General features: G+C 42.6%; 1 protein-coding gene across 4 annotated transcripts in view; it reads right to left on the reverse strand.

Annotated features, from left to right (window-relative positions):
- F13A1 (coagulation factor XIII A chain) overlaps nt 1–23722 on the reverse strand; it is a 102357-nt gene that overhangs the window by 58566 nt on the left and 20069 nt on the right. Inside the window, exons 1-4 of one of the 4 annotated variants that reach the window (XM_083826172.1) lie at nt 14705–20048; nt 14084–14165; nt 8014–8115; nt 2648–2799 (exon numbers count right to left, since the gene is read on the reverse strand). In XM_083826172.1, coding sequence (XP_083682298.1) covers nt 2648–2799; nt 8014–8045 — 184 coding nt within the window. In that variant the 5' untranslated portion in view covers nt 8046–8115; nt 14084–14165; nt 14705–20048. Of the gene's footprint in view, nt 1–2647; nt 2800–3690; nt 3867–4104; nt 6414–8013; nt 8116–14083; nt 20049–23722 lie in introns of those variants that run through there. The other 3 variants (XM_083826173.1, XM_083826174.1, XM_083826175.1) reach the window with 3 other exon arrangements.

The raw sequence follows: 23722 nt of genomic DNA on the forward strand, positions 1-23722 counted from the left end.
CTGATACGCAAACCAGTTAGATCTGGTTGCTGCAGCCAGTGGAGCTGAGAGAAAGGTACCCTGGAAGCAATACCAGGGTATGATGTCCAGCCAAACTATGTCCTCACCTCCACCTGGGCTGGCTTTGTGTTGGCTGTCATCTGACTCAGCTGAAGACACCAACATTTAAATGTTTACAGCAGATGTCTCATCCTACCCCAAAGGTTATAAAACACCTTACTTGTAAAAGCTGAGATAAAAGCATTTGCCTGCTTTTATCAGGGTGTTAGGGAAAGGAGATATGAGAATCACTACAAAAGGCTTGGACAACCCAGAAGTAAGAAGTATAGAAGGAGAAGGGAAAGGAAGTAGCACAAGCAATCCTCTGCAAGAACATGCCTTGCCCTGCTGTGCCCTGCTGCTCCAGCTCTGCCTGCGGACTCTCACTTTATGCCCCAGTGCTGCAAGTACTCTGGGCAGGTTCAGCTCCTGAACGCAAATCCCACTCTGAGCTGCGTGTAGAAAGCATTTGGCTATAAACCTTTAACTTGCTCTGACAGGCAACTTAAACATCCTACCCCAAAATGGTGTGTCCAGGGACCACACATACATCAGCTGGCATCACAGGTGTAGATCACAGCTGATGTGCGGTGAAACAGGAATGCTGCTATGGTTTGTTCTCTTCCCTTTCGCCCCCATTCAGGTCACCCCTTGCATGTTATTGCTACAAGCACTGCAGAGCTGGACTGCATAGCAGAGCTGATCCATCTATATAGTGAATTTTGCCATTATGCTCAAACTTTTTTTTTCAGCCGTACCAGTCCCAAAGTCAAGCTGATCCTATGCCTACGCAAATTCTTGCTTTGGACGAGGGCTGTTTTTCTCACCTGCCTGACCTTAAGCATCACCTTAAGCACATGGCAGGCTTCTGCCTCAACCCACTTGACCTCATATTCCTGTTTCCATTGCATTTCTGAGAAGCAAGAGGCTCCTGTGTACCAGCACCACACTTCTTTCAGAGCCTCATATAAAGCACAATAAAAAGCAATACGAATCTTTCCCCTGGTACTGGTGGGTTTTAGCTATAAGCTGCATTCCTTCCAAGGTACCCCACACCCTTACACATCAGCTACGGTGAGCATAATGGGCTTGATAGGATACCCAGTCAAGACCTTACATTACATTTGACACTTTAAACACCCGTAGTTTCCCCAGAACTACAGGGTTGTTTGAAGAAGTTCAAGCAGAGTTTCTACAGTCTTAACATGCCAGTTGGTTTGCTTAGGCGTTTTTCTAAAGAAATGTTTTTTAAAGATGTGTGTGTGTAATAAAGTGGGGGGACGTGTTTAAGGCATATTATTAGAATTACAGAAATAATGATTTTTAATAAGACTCTGTCCTTGTCACTGAAAATCTCTTTGCTTGTTTCCCAATGTGTAAAATGCAGTACTTAATGCTTGTCCACATTTATTAAGCACTCTTTTAACCTTGGATGAAAAGTCCCATATGAGTACTAAGTGTTATTACGTCTTGCTACTATGAGTGACCACGTTCAACAGGTTCTGCTGTTAACCTCAAACAGGCCAAAAATTAATATAATTTTCTTGCTGACTCATTCAGAAGCCAATTGTGTTTTCTTCTAAACCAAATATTATTTATGTTTTTCAGGTTCACTCAAAAAATTTGGCATCGATAATGCATTCTGATTTGCCCATCCCTCGAATGATACTTTGTCTTCCCAACCAAAAGACTGAGACACTTTTCACAGAAGTATTATTATCAATTTGTGGATTCCTTTTAGATCCTCAGTCATTTTTATCAGTGAGATGAACATCTAGAACATCTAGCAAAAACACTGTGCAGCAGCTTCACAGTCAGTTTAAGACTGCACAAACCAGAAGAGCCATTAAAAGGCAAAGCTCCTGCTGCTCCCTTCACCCCCATGCTGCCACAGCCATGCCTGAAGCCAACAGATGAGCCAGGCTGAACTGGAACCAAACCCTACTAAATTAAACTTTCTATTCAACATCTTCTCCTGTCAAAAATGCCTGGTTTTAACCCAGTGTCCTGACCTGATTCACCACCAATTTCTTGGAGGAAAGGGGCTGGCCCACAGTTAGGAAAAAGCAACAGTGACAGGACCACGTTTACTGGCAGCAGTGACAGTTAATGATGACTTTGGTTAGGAAACTACATTCATATTTGTATTCTCCAACTACAGATGTTCAATGACACCCTGCTGCCAGCTCTGCAAAGCGGAGCCTTCACCGAGCCCAGCCCTTGAACTGTCACCCACAAATTTAAAAGACTTGAGGAATTCTTCCTAAAGTTACTCTATGATTGTAATCAAACTGGGAAAACCTATTCTTGCCTTTTAATCACTGCCAAAGTTCAAGCTGAAAAACAATCACTCAATTTCTTCACACCTAACTTTCCCTGCCCATAACTTAAGGTAACATTTCCACACAGACAGGTGTTTTTACCAGTTTTTTTTTCCTGAGCAACAATAAAAACTATCTGAGATCGAAACATGTGAAGAACTGTAGAAGTATGTAGGACTCAGATTACAATACTATGCAAGAAGTGTTTCGGTTGTGATTCACAGACCTAGCCAGAGGTAAGTATGGAAGACGTAAAAGTAGATTTATGTCTTAATTGTACACTTTACCTTTTGGATTAAATCCTCTAGGTATCAATCCAAAAGCATCCATTTCAGGGACCTCATTTTCTTCAGCATTGGAGTTGTTTGATGGGAGGGCTCTTCTCCCATTCAGTGGAGGTTTTTTCTTCTCTTTGTCGGTGCTCGTTGGTTCAGACATCCTGTATTAAAAACGTTGCAATACCATGTAAAAAGGAAAGAGTGCAAGGAGAAAGCAAACATGAGACAGCATGGCACATGTAAAATGGGAGAAACCAGAAACAGTGTGGGGTGCCAGTGAGTACACATTTTTAGATTCATATAAGTAAAGACTGAGAGGCAAAAAACATCAGTCTAATGATGGAGTACAGCTCTCTAAGGATTGGAAAGCATTTTGTGTTTGTGAAAACACATGAATAAGAGAAGAAGGGGGTGGAAGGAGGAAAGGAAAGCCTAACACTGAAGTATTTGTCTAAGAGAAGCAAGGCATTAAAAACATTTGGGAAATTCAGGTAAAAATGTGGAAAATCATCAGTTTTCCCACCCTCCAAAACAACATTATTGTGTCCTAAATAGCGAATTATATTTCCAGGAAATACATCACACACCACCTCCCCCTAATAAAAATTACATTCTAAGTTATATTGCAATCATCCTAAACACTACAGCCCACGACAGTCTGTGGATGATTACTGGAATATTGTATTTTTGTCTCTATGCACATAAACACCCTAAAGGCTAACTTCTGCATACAGAGAATCCACTTTTGAGAAAGAGAGAGAAAAAAAAAAGAAAGAAAAAGAGCACTTATCCAGTTATTTCTCTCCCACTAACAACCTTAAGGGAAATCTCAGATGTAGGTTGATCAGAGACTTCTTTTTGAGCTAGTCAAAACTGCTTTCACATCTATTGTAAGCATGTAGCAATGAAAGAGCCACGCCAGCCATCTAAGAAAATATTCATGGTTGAGAACATAGCTTCTTCCTAAAGCTCCTGAAAACACCAATTCAAAATACAGCAATTATTTAATAGCAGTAAGCTCTTAAAGGAAGTTTCCTAGTTAGCAAGGGTACCTTCTTTTCAGATAGTCTTTTTTTTTTTTTTTTTGTCTTCTCCCTTGCAGATTTTCTGACGTGCAATAGAAGCCTGGAAAAAGCTGAGGGCTTTTAAGTAACCTCTGTATATCCTCCTCCCTCCTGTTGTAATAGGACAGTGCTGAAAGTGTTGCCAAGCCCTCCCCACACCACCTCTGAGGATCTGCCACCACTGCTGGCACATCTTTGCTTCCTCCCTCCCTCTCCCTGCTTATCTTACCCCAACCCCACTCATCAGGAGCATTTCAGAGCACTCAGGCTAAGGAAACAGCTTGGGCACTGAAGTTTCCGTTCTTAGAGAGACAGAGTAGAGTTTCTCAAGGCACAAGAGCATATGAAGTGCGAGACTGGAAGGGATTTTCTGAGGGACACAGACCAAGAAGCCATGCTCACCCAGTTGCCAGTCTTTCATGGTGTCTCTATATTGGGGTGCCTGTACTGCAACTTTAGATGCTGGTTTTCAGAGTATTTCGAAGTAGACACAGTGATGGTCCCTCTGCCTGGTGCCTCACAGTAGTCCTCTCAGAGGACTCTGGGGCACATGCGCACGTAGAGCTCGGTGGTGGCTCAGCAGAAGGGACCTCTTCCTTGAATCCATGTGCAGCTCAGGAGAGTGAAGGCACTTGGCACCAAACAGCTCTGTCTGGGGCAGATGACCTCCTGCTCTCACACATGATAATATCACCTAACAAACTGTGTCTGGAGAAGAACCTGGTGTAAGCATTTTAGCTCTATGCCAACTCGGTTCAGTTCCACTAAACTTTAACATAACGGGGGACTGTCTGACACATCCTCTGTCAGATGTAGCTCCACAAACCACTGGAATTGCATGGAATAAAAGAGGTCCACCAGGAAGAATTCAGGCCCACTGCTCTGTTAGCCATTGCTGCTTGGTAGCAGAGGCACAAGTCTGCTAGGAACATGAAGGTATGTACACAAACCAGGCAGAGGAGAGCCCCTCTTACACATTCATGAGTAGCCATGGGCACTCATTTGTCTCAGTTACAGATGAAGGAGTGAGGAGACGCAGCACGGGACTCCGCCCTTTTTCAGCCAGTTATGGCTTCTAGACACTTAACATCAGTGAAGCTTCAAACCTCTGCTCACTTACTGCCACTGAAATCAAGCCAGGAGACAGAAGAGGTGAGAATTGAATGGCATTCCTGTAATGGGAAACAACAGATAAAAAATCTGAAAGAAGACCCCATCCCAGCTCCCTGTGAATTTCCCAGCAGAGACCACAGCCACAGCAATGTAGTCCCATACAAGCCAGCACAGCTGCATGGCACAGCACAGGGCAGAAATGCCCACAGGGGACCTGGAAGCAGTGCTGCTGCACAAATACGCTGTTGCAGCCAGGCTAGCGATCCTGCCTGATTGCCAAGGCTCAGCACCAGACTGCAGTGGTTTTGGAGCCAGCTTCGCTATCTGCACATGAGCATTGAGCTATGCTGTCTCATAGCCAAAGGGCTCAATCTCTCCCCCATTTCCTCCAGCAGGCTGTTAGGCACACAGCACAGAAAGCAACCTCGTCTGGAGACTCCACTTCTCCTGCTGTGCTCCTCCAAGGGTGCAGACACCCCATGGGGAGAGATCCGGTCCTCTTGTCATCCTGAACTGCAGTTTCCATGGGCTCACTTCTACGCAGATGGTCCTTGTGGTAACCATCTGGTGGGCAAGCAATGCCCCCAGCACCCAGGAACACAATCAGCTTTCTGTGGGAGGAGACTGGTTGCTGAATTTCTTTTTTTCCAGTCTGATTTCTGTGTGGTGTGCTTGTGCCTCTCCTTCCACTTCCAGCCAGTGCTTCAGTTCCCAAAACTGCAGCTGCTGTGATGACATTACAGAAACTGATGTAAATATTGCCTCGGTGCCATGCCTGCTGGAGGTCTGCAACACAAATACGAAACACCATCTCCCGAGGCAGTCATGTGCTTCCCCAAGTGGCTGCAGTGCTGTCAGAGCCGGGAGGAAAACTTTCAGTCAGAGCGAGAAAGGCAGCGAGTGGATGAAGCCGAACAATCCCAGCCCAGCCGTTGTGCTTAAGCAGCCAGCAGTTGCAGATGTCTCCCTGGGCCCCTTCAGGTCTCTCTGGAGTTTTTGGAAGAAGCTGATGATCACTGGGAAAGCAGGGAGACAAAAATTTTTGGCGGCAGCAGCAGGAGCAGGGCTCTGTGTCCAGGGAGAGTAATGTTCTATAGGCTGTAATTTATTTATTTTGTGGGGAGTGATGTAAATTCATGCTTATGACAGCTCCAGATGGCAGGTATTTCTCATTAACTTGACTTCCTAGCATTTGCTCTCCCTTGCCTATTAGACTGCACTGGCCTTAATTTAACTTCCATGGTTCGAAACTACTGACGTCAGGGTTGCTGCAAGAGGGGGAACGGAGAACACGAAGGCCTGTTTTTCCTGTAGGGCCTTATATTTAATGAATGATGCTCTGGAATGACCGGTGAAAGAGCACTCCATCCTTATGAAGCTACTTCTGCACTGCAGAAGAGCTGAGTCCTTGCCCATTTCTCAGAGACAGCCTTCAAACACTCGTGGCCTTTGCCAAAGACCTTTGCAGTTGTGGATGTTCTTCTCACCGACTGCAATGGACCCTGGATGATGGATGACGGAGCCCTTCTTCCTAATCACCACAGAAAAGCCCTTAAATGACTGGAAAGCCTGCACTGTGGAAGGTTATCCAAAATTCAGTTTCCTGTTATCATCAGAGTCAGCATTGCTGTTTCAAGTACCCCCATGCCAGACACAGGTTTTGGGGGAAAATCCCACAAAACACAAGAGTCAATAAAGCTTTAGAGAAGCCAAACCAGAGAAGAGGACGTGCCAAGAACTGTCACAAGCAAACTGATCAGCCAGGTGCTCATGTAAATGGTTTGCTGTGCTGTGTGCCAACGGCTGGATAGTAGGGATGTTTTGCCTACCACTATTTTAGCTACACTGAGCACTCCTCAGCAGCAGCTAAGCATTGTAATGCTCTGCAAGTGAGTGTCTTCCTTTTTTCCATTTTTGTTTTTGTTTTAATATTACCCTTGTGTCCATTTGCAGTCTAGATGAGAATTCAGACGCATTGAGACATTAAACTACAGCATGTGCATAATCATCCCTGGAAAGACATCATCCTTATTTCAATAAACCAGACACTCTCTACTTTAATCTTCTACATGTAATATACCCTTACCTCTCTCCTGCCTTCTCAGAGCTTTATTTCTGATTGTGCACACTTTCTAAGAAAATCAATTCTATCTTCCCCCTCCCTCCACATCATTACTTGTCTCCCAGAAACTGATGTCGTCCCTCTTCCTATGATGCTTTGCCTTACCAAGGCTGCAGGCAGAGTAGAGCAGACACTAGAAGAAAATATGAATAAAAATGATATTTCTAAACAGAAGCAAATGTCAGAAATGTTCATTTTGTGGTTTTGTCTGCATATTTTGCTTTCGATTTCTTAAAAACCAAAACCAGCTAATATATCTGTCTGTGTGTACCAGCTCTGGCTACCACTCACAGAGAAGTATATTTTGAGTTAATGCTGAAAAATTCAGAAGGCCCAGCTCTGAAACATGGCATGTGTATACATGACTGTATGTGTGAAAGAGGGGCAGAGGCAGGGAGAGGTAAAATGGCAGCTCTTCAGATGGTGGAACATTTGGAGCAGGGGATATAGGGCCAGTTTTCAAATGATATTGTTGCAAATGTTTCTGTTGCAGGAAAATATATATATATACATATCTATATATTCATACACACATTCTGTTAGGAAAATTTGGCTTAGGAAATTTAACTCTACTCTGAAAAAAAAAAATTGCTCCAAACTGCAAGTCTAAATTCAAATTGTAGATCCATACAAGCATCTACATCTGAGCTGGCCATCTTAGGCTCCCTTTATCCTCCACAGAGATTTACTCTAGGCAATGATTCATCTCCTCCTACAACAGACATGTAAATAGGTCAGATGAATCATGGCCTAAAAGTGCCTGTTCCTTGTATTGACTGCAAAGGGAGCCTGAGGTGATGGGTCCTACCATATGTGGCTATACTGACAATGTCTATAGTGAGGTGAGATGAATCCTAGCCTTGACATGGAAAAAGAAAAGGATTTTATCTTGGTTTTGAGGCATGACTTTCAAGTGCTAAATTATCGTTTTGAGATACTGCTCAAAATCATTAACAGTGATACACGATATACAGTTCAAAACACTTTTTTTTTTCTCTCAGAATATGTGGCTGCCACTGCCAATTACGTAAAATATATTTCCTACAATAAGTATCAGATCACACTAAAGTACATACCAGCTCATGAGTTTAGTGTTGGGAAAAGACATTTATCTTTTTGTGCTCATCTGTGAAGGCGTCTCTCTTCCTTGGACAGAAACATAACTGTCCATGTAGTAACTGCAACAAAATAAGAAAAAGAATCACATAGTTTGTTAGGAACATGCAATGCAGGTTCCAATTCCTATTCCTACTAACATTTGAATACAAAGCATTCAGTTGGTTTGGTACTAGGGCTTGCCTTAATTTCTTACAGAAAGAGCATGACAGAAGACAAGCTAGGGCAAAGAGGTCTTTCATAAGAGATGATCTTCATGGGCTCCAACTAAGTTGACTGTTTTATGTTTTGCTGAAGCTGAGGCCCTAAACGATGAAGGAACATCTCTCAAAAATGGGAGCAGACATCTTCTCTGCTGTGGCCAGTTGACACAGAAGCTAACAGAGGCACAAAGGCTGCAGCCCTTAAATTAATATTTCTGCTCCAAAGAAAAGGATAGGATATCAAAGCAAAGCCATGACTACCCATCGACTTATGGAGGGAAAGCTATTTCAGGTAAAACATCTCTCTGAATAAATTTCACCATACTCACCATATGTCTGGGGCAAACAAAGATACTCTTGTAAAACAACTGCCTCAGTATCACTTTGTCTTTTCAATCCCATGTTCCCAAAGAAAAGCTCTTGCACTAGGGACCAATCCTACTTGGTCTATCAGGCAATGAGACTAAGAAAAGGAACAAGAACTTGAAGACCAGGGGAAACTGATGATTTGTGTGATCCCCTTTCACAGGCTGTTGGCAGGTATCTACTCTCTTTCAAACAGCTATCACATCTAGAGACAGGGAGAGCAAAGTATATAATCACCAGACTTTGTCTCTCCTTTTTCTCTCAAGTCCCTGAACCTCAAGGCGGGGACTTGGGGAGCAAAGTCCCTCCCACTGTAAGCGAAGAGCAGGTTCAAGACCACCTGATGAAAGTGAACATGCATAAGTCTCTGAGGCCCGATGCCATGCATCCCAGGGGAATGAGAAAACTGGCTGATGGAGTTGCCAAGTGTCTCTCCAACATATTTGAAAAATCATATGGCAGCCAGGTGAAGTCCCCGGTAACTGGAAAAAGAGAAACATCACTCCCATTTTCAAAAAGGGTGGAAAGGAGGATCTGTGGAACAGATCATGGAACAGATCCTCCTGGATGCAATGTCAAGGCACATGCAAGACAAGGAGGTGATTCAAGACGGCCAACTTGGCTTCTCCAAGGGCAAATCATGCTAGTTGCTTTCTGTGATGATTACATCAGTGGACAAGGGAAGAGCAACCGATATCATCTACCTGGACTTTTCTAAGGCCTTTGACATGGTTCAACACAACATATTTGTTTCTAAATTGGAAAGAAATGGATTTGAGGGATGGACTCTGGTGGAGAAGGAACTGGCTGGACAACTACATCCAGAGAGTTGCATTCAACAGCTCAATGTGCAGGTGGAGGCTGGTGACGAGTGGTGTTCCCTCAAGGGTCTGTATTGGGACTGGCACTGTTTAATATCTTTATTAGCAATTTGGGATTGAGTGCACACTGAGCAAGTTTGCAGATGACACCAAGCTGAGTGGTGAAGTTGATACAATAGAATGAAGGGATGTCATCCAGAGGGACCTGGACAGGCTTGAGAAATGGACTCGCATGAATCTCACGAAGTTCAACAAGGCCAAGTGCAAAGTCCTGGATTGGGGTAATTCCCAGTATCAGTACAGACTGGGGGATGAATGGATTCAGAGCAGCCCTGCAGAGAAGGACTTGGGGTTACTGGTGGATGAAAAACTGGACATGAGCTCATAGTGTGCACTTCCAGCCCTGAAAGCCAACTGTAAACTGGACTGCATAAAAAGAAGCATAGCCAGCAGGTTGAGGAAGGTGGTTCTCCCCTTCCGCTCTGCCATTGGGAGATCTCACCTAGAGTACTGCGTTCAGGTCTGGAGACCCCAACAAGAAAGACATGGACCTGTTAGAGTGGGTCCAGAGGAGAAACATGAAAATGACCAGAAGGCTGGAGCACCTCTCCTGCAAAGGAAGGCTGAGAGAGCAGAAGAGAAGGCTCCAGGGAGACATTCTTGCAGCCTTTCAGTACTTGAAGGGTGCTAATACAAAAGATGTAGAGAGACTCTTTACAAGGGCCTGTAGTGATAGGACAAGGGGTAATGGTTTTAAACTGAAAGAGGGTAGATTTATATCATACATAAGAAATACATTCTTTACTATGAGGGTAGTGAGACACTAGAACAGGTTGCACAAAGAAATTTTGGATGCCCCAACCCTGAAAGTGTTGAAGGTCACATTGGACATGGGGCTTTGGGCAACCTGATCTAGTGAAAGATGTCTCCATCCATGGCAGGTGTGGTGGGCTAGATGATCTTTAATTGTCCCTTCCATCCTAAGTGAGTCAGTGATTCTATGATTTTCTGTGGACTACTAAAGCTGTTTGATTTTTTTTCTAGCACAATAGTCTTCTTATACTAAACGCTGCTTTCACAACACTGAAATATTTCACGAGAAAATGATTATTGATTATGGAAAAACAGATTGTGAGAAATTACCAAAACCTGCTTAACTTTGACTTGGCTATTTTAATTTCTAAGTTTGCAGCCAGGCTGCAATCCCCCAGGTATTGGGTGCTATGATGTCAGGACAGGCTTGGGGAGCACAGGGAAGGGAACCTCAGAAGTCTCTGCAAAGAAACAGCTTGAGTCCAGTAGCTGCAACTCAGTTCTTTACTCATACTGGCTCCTATAGAGCTTCAGCCTCCACTCCAGAAGGGTTAATTTGTCACATACAGCACCAGATGCAAATGAAGGTCATCCATTTGTGCTATGCCCAAACTACCATGGCTCCTGGACTGTGTGGAGTCATCTTGGATACAGCCAGGCCAGAACTGAAAAGATAAAGACCCAAAGAAGCTACAGCACAAACACAGGGAATCTTGTGTCCTGTGTTCCTGGAGCACTCATGTCAAAGACCTGGTGCAAGACACTTGAAATGTCCTTACATGGAGCACTGGGGCAGAGCAGGGCTTAGCAGTTCCAGATCTGCATCATGCCTAGATGAATATCTTTGTTTTGGTGCTAGGCTGAACAACAGTGTTAATGAAGCACTGCACCTCAACTAAAAAGCTAGAGCTCTTCCTGCATCCAGGGCGTGGGTTATACACAACCCCGACAATTTCGGCATGCTTGGTTGACAGTTGGTTCTCATTAATTTAGTACCATATGTGGTCATGTAATATTTCAATCTTAATGTCACAAAGCATTTCAATATTACTGAAACACAATGTTTCAAGTATGCTCAATTACAAGATTTCTAGAATTAAAGAGTTCCTAAATTTCATGTCAGGGTAAAACTTCCTGTTCCAATTCAGAACAAAAATACATTTTAAAATGCCCGAATGTCTTGTAGAACAGCTTTTCCTGTTAATACAAACACAGATGTAGTGTGTAGGCCCATACACAACAAAACACTTAAGCACATCTTAACTTCAAGCTTGTAAGTAATTCCATCTTCAGGCATATGCCTAAATTCTGTGACGTGCTCAGCTCAGTCAAGGCTGTACAATATCTGTGTGTACAGAAACACTTAAGCTGCCTGTTGTTGTTGCATTTCTGCCCACTTCAGCAAGTCTCTAGTGCAACTGTTTCTTGATTTGTTTCAAAGATGGTTGCCAAACAGGGTTGTTGATTCATCTTTCGGTCCCAAGACTGACCATATCTTTGTGCAAATGAGCCGAGTAATTGCTTATTTAAGGAAGTGTGTAATGTTTTGGGAAGTAGGTTCAAATGTGGATTGTAAAACATCACAACTGGTTGGTTTGTTAATGGCGGATGTTCTGGAGGGAGAAAGGAAATTGAAAGGATGAATCATTATCCAGATGAATTTCAAAAGCAATTTAAAAGTCATTTCATAATCACAGATGTGTGCCAAATATACCCGTCCAGCACAAGCTGTAGGCTTTGGTTTTTGTGAAGTCTGCAAGTTTTTTCTTTTGCTATTCCCACTGTAACCTTTTGCAGTGTGGTTTGAAAAGGAGAACGTAAGAAGAAATTAATGCCTTCCAATCTCTCCACATACCTGTCTCTTTCTATAGTGCTGTGCTGCATCCACAAAATTACTGTCAACATGCACAGTGGAATACAAATAACTTTTCACTTTGTGTTCACAGTGAGCTCATGGTTGAGTTATCAACCATGGTTATCAAGTTAAGATAAAAGCCTGAGTAGCTGAGAGACACTGCATCATGTAGGAAGCTCCAGCACTCACAGCAAGGTCCCTCACAGCTCAGCTGATGTTATAACACTGGAGCAAGTGTATAAGGAGTAGGTCTGTCCAGTATTTCTTTCATCTGTCCAGAAGCTCTGTAAATTCTGTCAAAGCAGTGCAAAGTCCAAGATAATAACCACAGTCAACAAGTGTGCTCTTCATTTGAGGTTTGTCCCTCCTCTCCCATGATTCCACTGCTGGTTGTGTGCCCCCACAAGATCAACCTCCTCAAAGTTTTAAGCTGTAAGCCTGCAAGAATGCATGCTAGGATGAAGCTCTGTAAACAGATTATCTTCTTGACATTCCTCCTGTAGCTACAGAGCTTTCTCTGGCCCATCTCTCTCTCAGCTGTAATCTTCACAAACTTTTGAAGCTATCATAGCAATGGTATAATCTTTCACTCTTTACTTTTTAAGTCATTTTCTTCAACTTTATTTTTTTCTTCAACCCTTACTTTGTTTTTGATTTCCTTTCAAAACATCAATGGTTGATTGCATTTGGAGCATTTGCTTTACTAATAGATTGGAAAGTCATCTGGAAAAGAGCTGTGCAAACAAAATGGAAATTGATCTATCAGTTTTATATTAAACAATTATTTTCTCAGAAAGATACCCTAGAATTCTTAATCAACAGACCCATGAAAAATTTTACTTTGTTCAACTCACACAAAAAGATGTTGGGAAATTATGAGAAAAGTGGTGGCAATGTTAGGATGAAGCAGGAGCCAATGTATTTTCAAGAGCACAAACATGCTTCAAAGGAATCCACCAGAACACACAGATGGAAATGGATTTCTTCAAAATTTTATCCCTTAAAATGGTCCGTGTCACCATTTTGTAGTCTGATTTCCCACCTCCTGTTTACAAGTCAGACAGCTAATCAATGAACAGAAAAAATATCATGAAATCATAAAGACCAGTTACTAGTTAGGGATAGTGAGAAGCAAGTAAACTGTGTAAGTGGCTTTTGAGCAACCAATAAGCTGAATTTGTTTGCATCATTGAACAATAAATTTTAATCAAGCCCATGCACTCATTAAAAAAAAAAAAAAAAAGAAAAAAAAAAAAGGTGATTTGTGGATCTTTGAAGGAAAAATTTGGGTCAAGCAGGCAAATTCTTATGAGCTGTTTGTTTAACCTTTCCCATTGGTAGGGCCAGCAGCTGACTAATAATTCTGTTCTGTACCTGGTGAGAGCTGGTGTTCAAACAGCGAATCTATGGCTCTCTGACAACACTGCTGCCAACATTTTCTGATGCATGTGATGGCAAATATAACTTTTTGTGTCTGTTACTTGAAATACCAATAGCACCTCTTTAAGAAATGTGGCCCAAAATAAAATATGTGATTGTGGGCATAAAAAATAGCAAACCCTTAGAACGTCTATAGAGACCATTGTTGCAAGTCTTATCTGATGAATACTACTTTAAGGTTTGTATTTATTCTCACAAAAGCACCACCTTTCATGAAGAAGACTGAAATATACATGGAGACCTTCAGAAATAACGCAATTTATGATCTAAGCTCACTGTAGCTATGCTATCTTTCAGAATGAACACCCATCAGAACTCTTCATCTTCACAGCTCTGAAGGCTGAAAACATTACACCTTTTCAAGACTTTAGCCAAGCCAAAAAAAGAAGTGCAATCTCACTGTAATAATGTTGTCTTAATTATGTACAATACTTAGCACTAGTTTTACACCAGATGAGTCATAGTAGAAGCTTGTACTTTGCTGTTTGACTAAATCCCACAGCACTTAGAACTCCTTGCAGCAAATGCTTACCAGCTTGTGCTCAGCTTTCCTCCCAGACTAGATTCTTCAGAGAAGGATGGTTTGAAGGGCACTGCAATAGGATGAGCAGACACTGTGGTTGAAAATAAGGGCACAGAGTCACTAAGAACATGCCGAAGAAATGTCTCAAAAGCTCATCAGGTGTTTATGCTTCTACCGTCATAGTCATTTCAATTAATTTGGATCCTAGAAATTATAGATGTGTTTTCTTTCTTTCTTTTTAAAGGCAGCTTATCTCCTGAGCAGACAGGTGCTCATTTTTTGTAATCTTGTGCTGTTTATTGCAATCACTAAGACAATGCCAAACAAGCAATTAAAACACTTGTAGTCATTTAAGGAATACCTGTTTACTTGTCTAACACCACCTAATCTTGTCCTAATAAAATAATCCTATAGAAAGAAGAATCTTTTTTTGTGTGGAGAATTTTTACTACTGGGATCTCTGAAGAGACAGCATGGTCTCATGGGCACTTCTTCATTTGTGCAGATTTCTCCTGCATCACATGTTTCAGTGCTTGTTGAGCTCAGAGAAAACACCGGATCTTCCCCCAGTTCCCTTCATATGCTCATCTCTAAGAGGAAACTGGCCATTCTCAAATCAAAAGTTGTTACCTTGATGATCCAGCTCTCTTATTGGCATCATGTGATAAGAGCTACTTATCTACGGCTTTCAAACCTTCATAAATGTCATTGGAAACTCCAAGGGAAACACACTATTAGATAGATTTTTTTAAAGGCTCAAGAGCAGATGGACTTGCAGCAGAGAATACTGCAGTCTTCATTCACAGTCAGCAGGAGAAGTAGGCTCCAGCCACAGCTTCTTTGATTCTCTGTCTGGAAGACCATATAAGAAATTTAAAGTTAGACACTGAAAAATGTTCCCATCTGCCCTTCTCCCTTCCATCCCTCAAATACAGAGTGCCTATGTAGCTGGCTATCACAGATCATTGAGAGGCAGTTGTGGAAGACTCTATATACACAAAAGATAAATATTCTACTCATTAAGCATCCGTGTAATGAATGCCCTATTATGACATCTTCCAAGAGACTCTAGATTAACTGAAAGAAATAAAGTACTTCATGTTGAATTAACAGCTGGTTATGATACTTACCAGTATCAGCTGACAGTCTAGAGACATGCATTTCATCAAGAAGCTTTCACTCCTACACATCATTTAAACATAAGTTGGGTTCTGCAAACTTTTTGCCTGTAAACTAAAGTTCATTACATTTGGATAGTACAGTCCTTTTAGGTAGCAATCAGTTTTTTCAAGTGCCATAGCTGTCCTATCAAAGCTTTACCCAGAAGAAACCACAAGGGATATTGTGCACACCAGAGCATTGCACGTCTAAGTGAAAGGACAAACAAATCATTCTGCACATGGAGTAATTTCATTTCCATTTTAGCCAGGAATGCACTAAATAATGCATCATTCCACAGCTACTCAAAAGGTCACCTTTTGGTCTATGAGCAGCTGCAGCAGCTGCGTTCACCCAAGTCCCCACGGCAAGCACAGAACAAAGTGTGAGCGATGAGGAGAAGCTCAGGGATGCAGGTATGGGACAGGCTTCCAGAGGCGTCCCAGTAGTCCAGCTGTGAACCATTGTCAAATTGCCGCTCAATCCTAAATAGCCTCCTTCTTTTCCCTCCTCTTCCTAAGTAAATTAATGATATACAAAATATGAGAAAATAAACAGCCAACTCAGATTTTGACACCATGCAGAGAGAAGTATCCATGGAGATTAGGGACCTCCTATTCATTATTGATTTCTTATCATATTTTACAGGAAGGTACAACAGAGAGAATAAAATAGCCCCCAGGAAGGCACCCCATGAGGCTGTGTTCAGTTTAGTGGCTGCTGAGTCTCGTTCCCAAACCATAATATGAGCAAGCTGACAAAAATACATACTCTGTAGAAACATCTTACCCACAGCTGGTCTAGATAAATCCCTAATATTTGAGTCTTTCATCTCTAGTGAAACTGGATGAAAGACACCAGTGGCTTCTTAGATGTCATCTCACTATTAGGAACCCAGACATGAGGATTGGAACTGGGAATCCATGCAGCTTTCTAGACCAGGGTGTTGGATATAACATGGTTGGACTTGGTAATCTTAAAGGTCTTTTCTAACCTAAATGATTCTATAATTCTATACAGACCTTAGTTCAGAAGGAAGGAGTTTCAAGGTGAAAGAAAATCAACATGGATTATTGTTTAGTGCAGAATCTACATCGTGAATGGGAAGTCAGGGTGGTACACAGAAGACACCCCGCCCAGACCTTGCTTCGATGGGGTGGTGGTTGAAGCAGTGTGCTATTCTTTTAAGATTTCCTCAGTGATCTTTTCCACAGACCTAATCCTGTTCTATTTTGTGAACACCTAAATCAAAATTTCCTACAACCACAATGGCTTTTGCTCCAAATTAAATCAAACAAACAAGGGGAGAAATAACAACTACACAAGAGAGAAACAAGAGAGTAACTCACTGTAAGGGCCATCTTACAGTGATGCATAGCAATCCCTCCTAGACAGCAGCCTGGGGAGCACTTTATTTTTAAAGGTCCAGCACACAATAACAAAATCCTAGTAGACATTCATCTAAACATCTGCACCACTCATATCTTTCCTTACTCAGAAAAACAAATGAACCTTAAAAAAAAAAAAAAAAAGGGAAAAATCCTAATGTGCAAGCAGCAAATTAAATATAATACAAAAAAAAAAAATCCTTGTGCATATGTATTCCTCAGCCCATCCAGATGTGCTTTCATCTCATCCAGTCACTCACATATCAAGACTGCAGCAGGCCTCCATGAAAACACCCTGAGCTCTGGGATTCCCGTCCCTGTTCCAGGGTGATAGAGGATTCATTAACTCCAGCTGCTGCTGTTAGCTTTCTTCCACTGCAAATAGTTCAGTGTCGCTGTGAGCCAGGACAAAATCCTACCAAAAGCATGTGCCATGTGGCAAGGCTCCACAATTCAGCAGGCTGCCAGTGCTGGAGCCACAGTGGGAACAGCAAGGTAGCAGATAGCAAATGACACAGAAGAGACCAAACAGTAGATGCGTCCATAGGGTTCTTCAAATGAATTTGCAAGAAAATTTTAAAATTTGCATTTTAAAAAGAGAATATTACAGAGTAACCAACTTTGTCATAAATCACTCTTTACAACAAGCATCAGTTACAGTACCAACTGGACTCATCATTCATTAGATACTCCAAATGGTGCCGGAATACAGCTGGCATTGCTTAGCTCCTCTAGCCAAGCTCAAGTCTGCACCAGCCTGCACAAAACAGAATTAAGAAAATCAAGTCTGTTAGCAGCAGGCTTAAATTTGTTCGGCAGCAGCACACACCTCCTTTGCAAAACATCTATGAGCCTGAACAGTATAAAAGGCTAAAGACAGAGACCATGCTTAGTTACACCTCATTTCTTTAAAATGTGTAGTCTTGTAAAAACTGAGGCACGTTTTTAGCTAGAAACCCAAGCCAGAAAATGATGGCAGCTGCTGGCCTGTTGACAATCCAGGGTTTAGTACAGGACCAGCACAGCAAAACAAATGTTCTTCCTAACAGCAGGAGAAACAGGACATTGAAAAACCTAGCCAAACCCTTCTTGTCTGTGCTTGAAAGTCCCACACTTTCGGGTTCTCTAACACTATTTTGGAATCTTTGATGCATCCTGAGATTGCCAAAGATCTTGGCATAACTATCATTACTCTAAGTCACGTCCTTGCTCTGGCCTGACCGTGGAAAAGACACCTTTCCTCCAGTGACCATACCTGCAGCCTGGTGAGAGGAAGCTTCCAGTTCAGCCTTCTGCACAAGGTTCTTCAAGTCTAGCAGTGGCCACACTGCTCCTGCCCACCACCTTCCCATTCCTGTTCTTCCCTCCCTGTCTAATGAGATGATTTTCAGCAAAGCAAACTATACCCAACACAGGAAAACAGCTGCTAGACTGGAGCAAAAATGTGTCCGTGCTCCCAAATCTGTGTGAGCAAAGCAGCCATTTCCTAGCTTCACACTGGATACAACCAAGGTAACTTTTTTCTCTTGGGCTTATTTTTGGAGCTCTCCCCTTTCACATGCATAGTTAACAGGCTGCAATCCAGTTAACACATGTGCACACGCTCACAGACGTACGCACACAAAGCTGATTATGTACAGCTTTCCTTAGAGTTCTGATAATCTGGATAATTTATTCAGGTTGGCAAAGTTTGAGTGTTGTTTTTTTTTCACTTCCTCTGCAGAAGGGGAGCAATGTGATTGTTGCTGTGGTGATCCTTCCCTTAATATTTTTAGCCATGATCTGGCTTAAAGTCATGACTGGCTCCAGAAAGTGTTATTTTATTACAGCATAATATTAAAACATTGGTGAATAGCCTTTTATTTTTTGCACTGAATATATATATATATATCCCTTGAAATCCGCATTTCATTCTAAGAGCATTTACAAATGAAAACATGCAGATATTCCTTTACTGTTAACAGAGCTGGGTCTAGCCTTTGTTCTAGAAGTGGAACCACCCCCAGCCCCATTGTCCTCCATCTCCTTGGGATCAATTTGCACAGTTGGAACTTCTGCTTGCCAGGGTTACGTTTTCAGCAAGGTGCACACTTGCTCAGAAACATCACTGCTAACATTAATAGTAGTTGTATCTGTAATTCCCAAGGAACATAATTTTAGAAAGCTACCTCCTTCCCCCTTAGAAAGGTTACTGACTGCTCTGCAGAATGGGAACAATGTGATTTCATCTATTTTTTTCATTTGTGAGGTTGCAGTGCCAGCATTCCTCTCTCTAAGGAGAGGACAGCAAATGTCAGCTCCCTACCTTCATTTATACCTTGATCAATGAAGCTGTTGGCAGAGAAAACTGTTACACACAGTAAGAAAACAAGTACAAAACTTCTCCTACTGATGGAAATGGCTGAGGGCAAGCAATTCCCATTTGTAGCCCGAGCACATCTTTGCACAGCTCTACGAGAGTAAGGGTGGCAGCACCACCATCACCGCCATCCCCGAACCTAAAGCTCTGCCATTGCATGGCAGCAGTGCACAGCACACAAGGAGGTGCTGATGGGGGGTGGAGGCCCAGCACTTGAGCATCCTGAGCTTGTCCCCTTCACTCCGTTTGAATAGCGAATGGTAGCATCCCGAGAATTGATGTGTTTTTAAGAGTTGCAAACTTACTTTCATTAGACTGCTTTCCCATAACCTGCTTCACATTCGGTTCTCCTTTGGGATTAATCATAGTAAAAGACACCATGCAGTACAGATGAAAACAAAATAATCTGGGACAATGGAAAGCCGTCCTCTCATTTAGTCATGATTTTCTGAAAATGATTATGTTTGAAATGAGATTTTGTTTGTCTAGTTTAAAATCCAGGATTAATCATTCAGGAAAGCTGACAATTCCGTTTCTCCATTTTGCATATCCTACATGTGTTTTCCAGCATTTAGAACAATTTCCAGGTTATTATTTTTCTGAGGTGGGAACAAACAAGGGTCATGTTTATTTTACATTCAGGCAAATAAAAAGTGACATTCCAAAGGTTTATGAATTCCATCATTGCAGCCAAACTTGTTTGCAGCATCTGAATAAACCTGATTCAGATATCTGTTCTTCAGATGCACTAACAGCAGCTACCACAAAACTTCTTTTTTACAATGGGTTGCAAATACAGGTGATATGAAACTATACATTCTATTCATGCTAATAAGAAAATCTCCTAAGAGTAGTAAGTAGAGAAAATGCTCAACAAACAGATGTGTATATATTTACACGTAGACTTAAACACATTTCCTAGGAACTGTGTCAAACATGATGACAGAATACAGAATCACAGAATCACAGAATCACAGAATCATCTAGGTTGGAAGAGACCTCCAAGATAATCTAGTCCAACCTCTGTCCTAACACTGACAAGTCCTCCACTAAACCATATCACTAAGGGCTACATCTAAACGTCTTTTAAAGACCTCCAGGGATGGTGACTCAACCACTTCCCTGGGCAGCCCATTCCAATGCCTAACAACCCTTTCAGTAAAGAAGTTCTTCCTAACATCCAACCTAAACCTCCCCTGGTGCAACTTTAGCCCGTTCCCCCTCGTCCTGTCACCAGGCACGTGGGAGAATAGACCAATCCCCACCTCTCTACAGCCTCCTTTAAGGTACCTATAGAGAGCGATAAGGTCTCCCCTGAGCCTCCTCTTCTCCAGGCTGAACAACCCCAGCTCCCTCAGCCGCTCCTCGTAAGACTTGTTCTCCAGACCCCTCACCAGCTTGGTCGCCCTTCTCTGGACTCTCTCAAGCACCTCCAAATACCAATGCGTGAATGTGCCTATGTCTTCTGTTTCTGACTGCTTCTCTAGACATTCAGGATTTTATGACTTCAAGTTTTCAGCAAGTGATAGAAACTCATGCATTCCAAAAAAGCAAAAAAACAACCCTCTGTAGTCAGCACTCTCTGCATAGTCCCTGGTAGACCCTGCAGCCTGCTGTTGCAGCAAACTGCATTGAGGTGAGAAAAAAAAGCCAGTGACACACAGGTGGAATTAGGATACAGCTTCTTTCAACCCCTCCAATCCTTTCCCAGCATCAATAGCTTGGTGAGGGCACTCAGACTGTATCTTCCCACTGGTCCCTACAGGCAATGGACCAAGATGATGCCAATATGTGCCTACGCCACCCCCTGCATTGCATTTTGGGGATGCCTTGGATCTTACACTGTGGCTGAACAAAGACATGGTACTTGTGCTTGTCCAAACCTGAGGCCAGCCCCAAAAGACCTGCATGTAGCCCTGTGACAGAAAGCAGGATCAGCAGCACTGAGGAAAGGGAAAACCATGCCACGGCTCCTTGCCACGCGATGCCAGTAGGCCTCCCACAGCTGCAGCCTCCACACCACCGCTTCATGGCAGGGCACAACCCAGCCCATTTCCTTAACCATGCCCTGGCATGCAGAGGGCAGGATTTTGCAGCAGGTTTACTTTCACCTTGGCCCTTTCCATGCCATATCCCGTAATGAGATACCACCACTACCCAGTAATCTGCAGGCATTTGTTTATGTGCATTGTGTGTGTGTATTTTTTGTATAAATAACAGAATTCTGCAAGGAAACAAAGTGACAGCCCTGGGAGCTGAGAAAAAGCATGCTGGGTCTTCTGAAGCCCTTTCTGGATTATGTTAAGAGTTGGATTTCACTGCCGATATTTACCCTAATTTAAACCAAGTCCCATTGTAAGAGAAACAACACCAAAGCAAGGCAGACTGTGCTGGATGGAACCCAGCCTGCCTGGAGCTACTTCGCCTCCCTCTCATTAGCTATAAATGCCAGGTCTTTCTTCTCACGCTCAGCTGAAGGTGTTGCGTTTTGGCTCACCTCCCCTTTGCGTGCATCAAGTCCAACCTAGCTGCAGCTTCACAGGACCAGACTGAGCCTTCAAATTCCCCCTCTGTCGCACTCGGCTCCATTTCCAAGCAAATGCCCTACATTAAGGCAACCTTCTGACAGACATTCCAAGCAGTTACAAGCTTCCTACCTGCTGTAATGCAGCCCTATTGTGAATATATATTATAGCATAGCTGTAGCGTGTTATTCCACACCTGCATTGCTGCCTCTGTTGCAGGGGGCTGAGCTACAGCCCCTGCGGGAGCCATGAACTGTGCATTTGCAAGCAGAATGTGGGTTTCTGTTCTATTTCTGAAGCTCTGCTATTCACTTCCTGCCTCGCACGTGGACTGGAGTTTTGCTTAGATGCAAAGCTCAGACTGAGCTGTCAGTCACAATATACTTCTCTTTTTCCCATTTTAGAAAAGGGATTTGTATCTGTAAAGGATGCACTCAGCTCAAAACTGTGTAGCCTTAACTACATTGGCTCTAGAGCAAACTTCCAGAGAGAGATAAAGGTACGTGAGAGAACTAAGCCTGTACTATAAAGCAAGTGTAACTCATGTCCAAATCCCAGCCTTACTGAAGGAAGAACAGTGGTCTACTTTGGCTGTACTGGACTTTGAATCAAATACCCACAGAGCTGGATAAGAAGCTGTCCAGGTAAAAACAAACAGAATTTTTGAACAGTGTATTTCTGAGCAATTTCAATGATTCCTGCTGACAGCTTTGTTTTAAGGACCAAATTCTCAGACACTAACTCATGACCCAGTTCTGAAGCCAAGACAACAGTTCACAGATAATTTTCCTCATACATCCCTCAGCAATTTTGGACAGAAAGGATGCTAAAAGAAGGCCATAGTAAGCACAAATGAGCCAAAAACAGTTGGCCAGATATTAAAACCAGATAAACTTTAGTTAGTAATAAATATAGATTTTCAGCAGCAGTTTTTGCAAACCTGTAGACAGGAACATAGTGGCTCCTAAGTCACTGCAGGTAAGAGGTTGGAGAGACATCACTAGGTACATCTTACCACACACACATCACCTGCTCAACTCCATCCCAGGTGAAATGAAAACAAAATGTAACTCACTCTTAACACTCCACTGACTGCCTTCCATTCTGATTGTTTTCCTCTCTCCTTCCCCACACTAAAAGGTATTAAGATGTTTACAGATGTTTAATCAAATCAGTATCAAAAAAGACAGAGAGAGCTTAATTTTGCAAAAAAAAGCACAACCAGGATATTTACCGCCTCACCTTTCCCCAGAACTTACTTTTGAATTAGCTTTGCAACTTGGCTAATTAGCCTTCACAGCTGCTCATTGCTCCAGCATGTTAATGCTTATTTAATCTTTGAGGCCCCAACTCAGAGCCTCCATCTCTGGATACCTTTAAGAAGGGGTTAGACACATCTGTCAGGGATGATGTTGATATAGTTGCACTTGCCTTCCGAAGGAAAGATGGTTCAATGCTCTCTAAAGATCCTCTTCAGGACTAATTTTCCATGGCAGAGTCCCACCATAAGACAACCAAATTACCTTATTTCAAGAGAAACATACCCCATCCCAGTGCCTCCCCCTACCCTCCCACTTCTGTCATGTGTTAATAAATCAATTCTCTGCAGTGCAGTTTGGCCATAAGAGAAGCATGAAGCGTATCTTTCAGAAATTTCCCCTAGGCCAGATAAATAACTTTCAGGTGGCAGATGTGGACACATCGGCCCTATCTTCCTATTCTATTGTCTGTTCTATGTGACATAGAACTAGGATATTCAACACTGGGAGGGCTAGAATAGAGTCTCCCACCACAGCCACACATTCCGTGTCTCTCCACCACCAGACAGTACAAATTTGATCTGAATTGGATCTGGGCAGAAGACTGCATTTCTATCAAGTTTGTCATAGTACATGAGATATCTGCTCTGGCACAAAATTTCTCATTGCCATTTTCAATCTTAGGCAGTCTTTGGACATTTGAACTGTACCTGGAGATACCTGAATGGCATCTGCGGCACCAGTGCTTTGCATTATGTGTCCACTATTTCTTTAAAGCATTCCTACGGGCATTTCTATTGAGTTTCCTCTATTGCCAGATTCCAGTCTAAAAAGAAATGAGTTTCTTGGGCCCCTGACATTTCAGGACATTTTGAGAAAGGTTCTCTAACAATTGTGAAGCAGTTCACAACCCAAGTGTGCATATTTCTAAGCATAAAATATTGCAGGAATTCCTGGTG

Source organism: Anser anser, assembly GCF_964211835.1.
Source record: "Anser anser genome assembly, chromosome: 2".
NCBI classification, from domain to species: Eukaryota; Metazoa; Chordata; class Aves; order Anseriformes; family Anatidae; genus Anser; species Anser anser.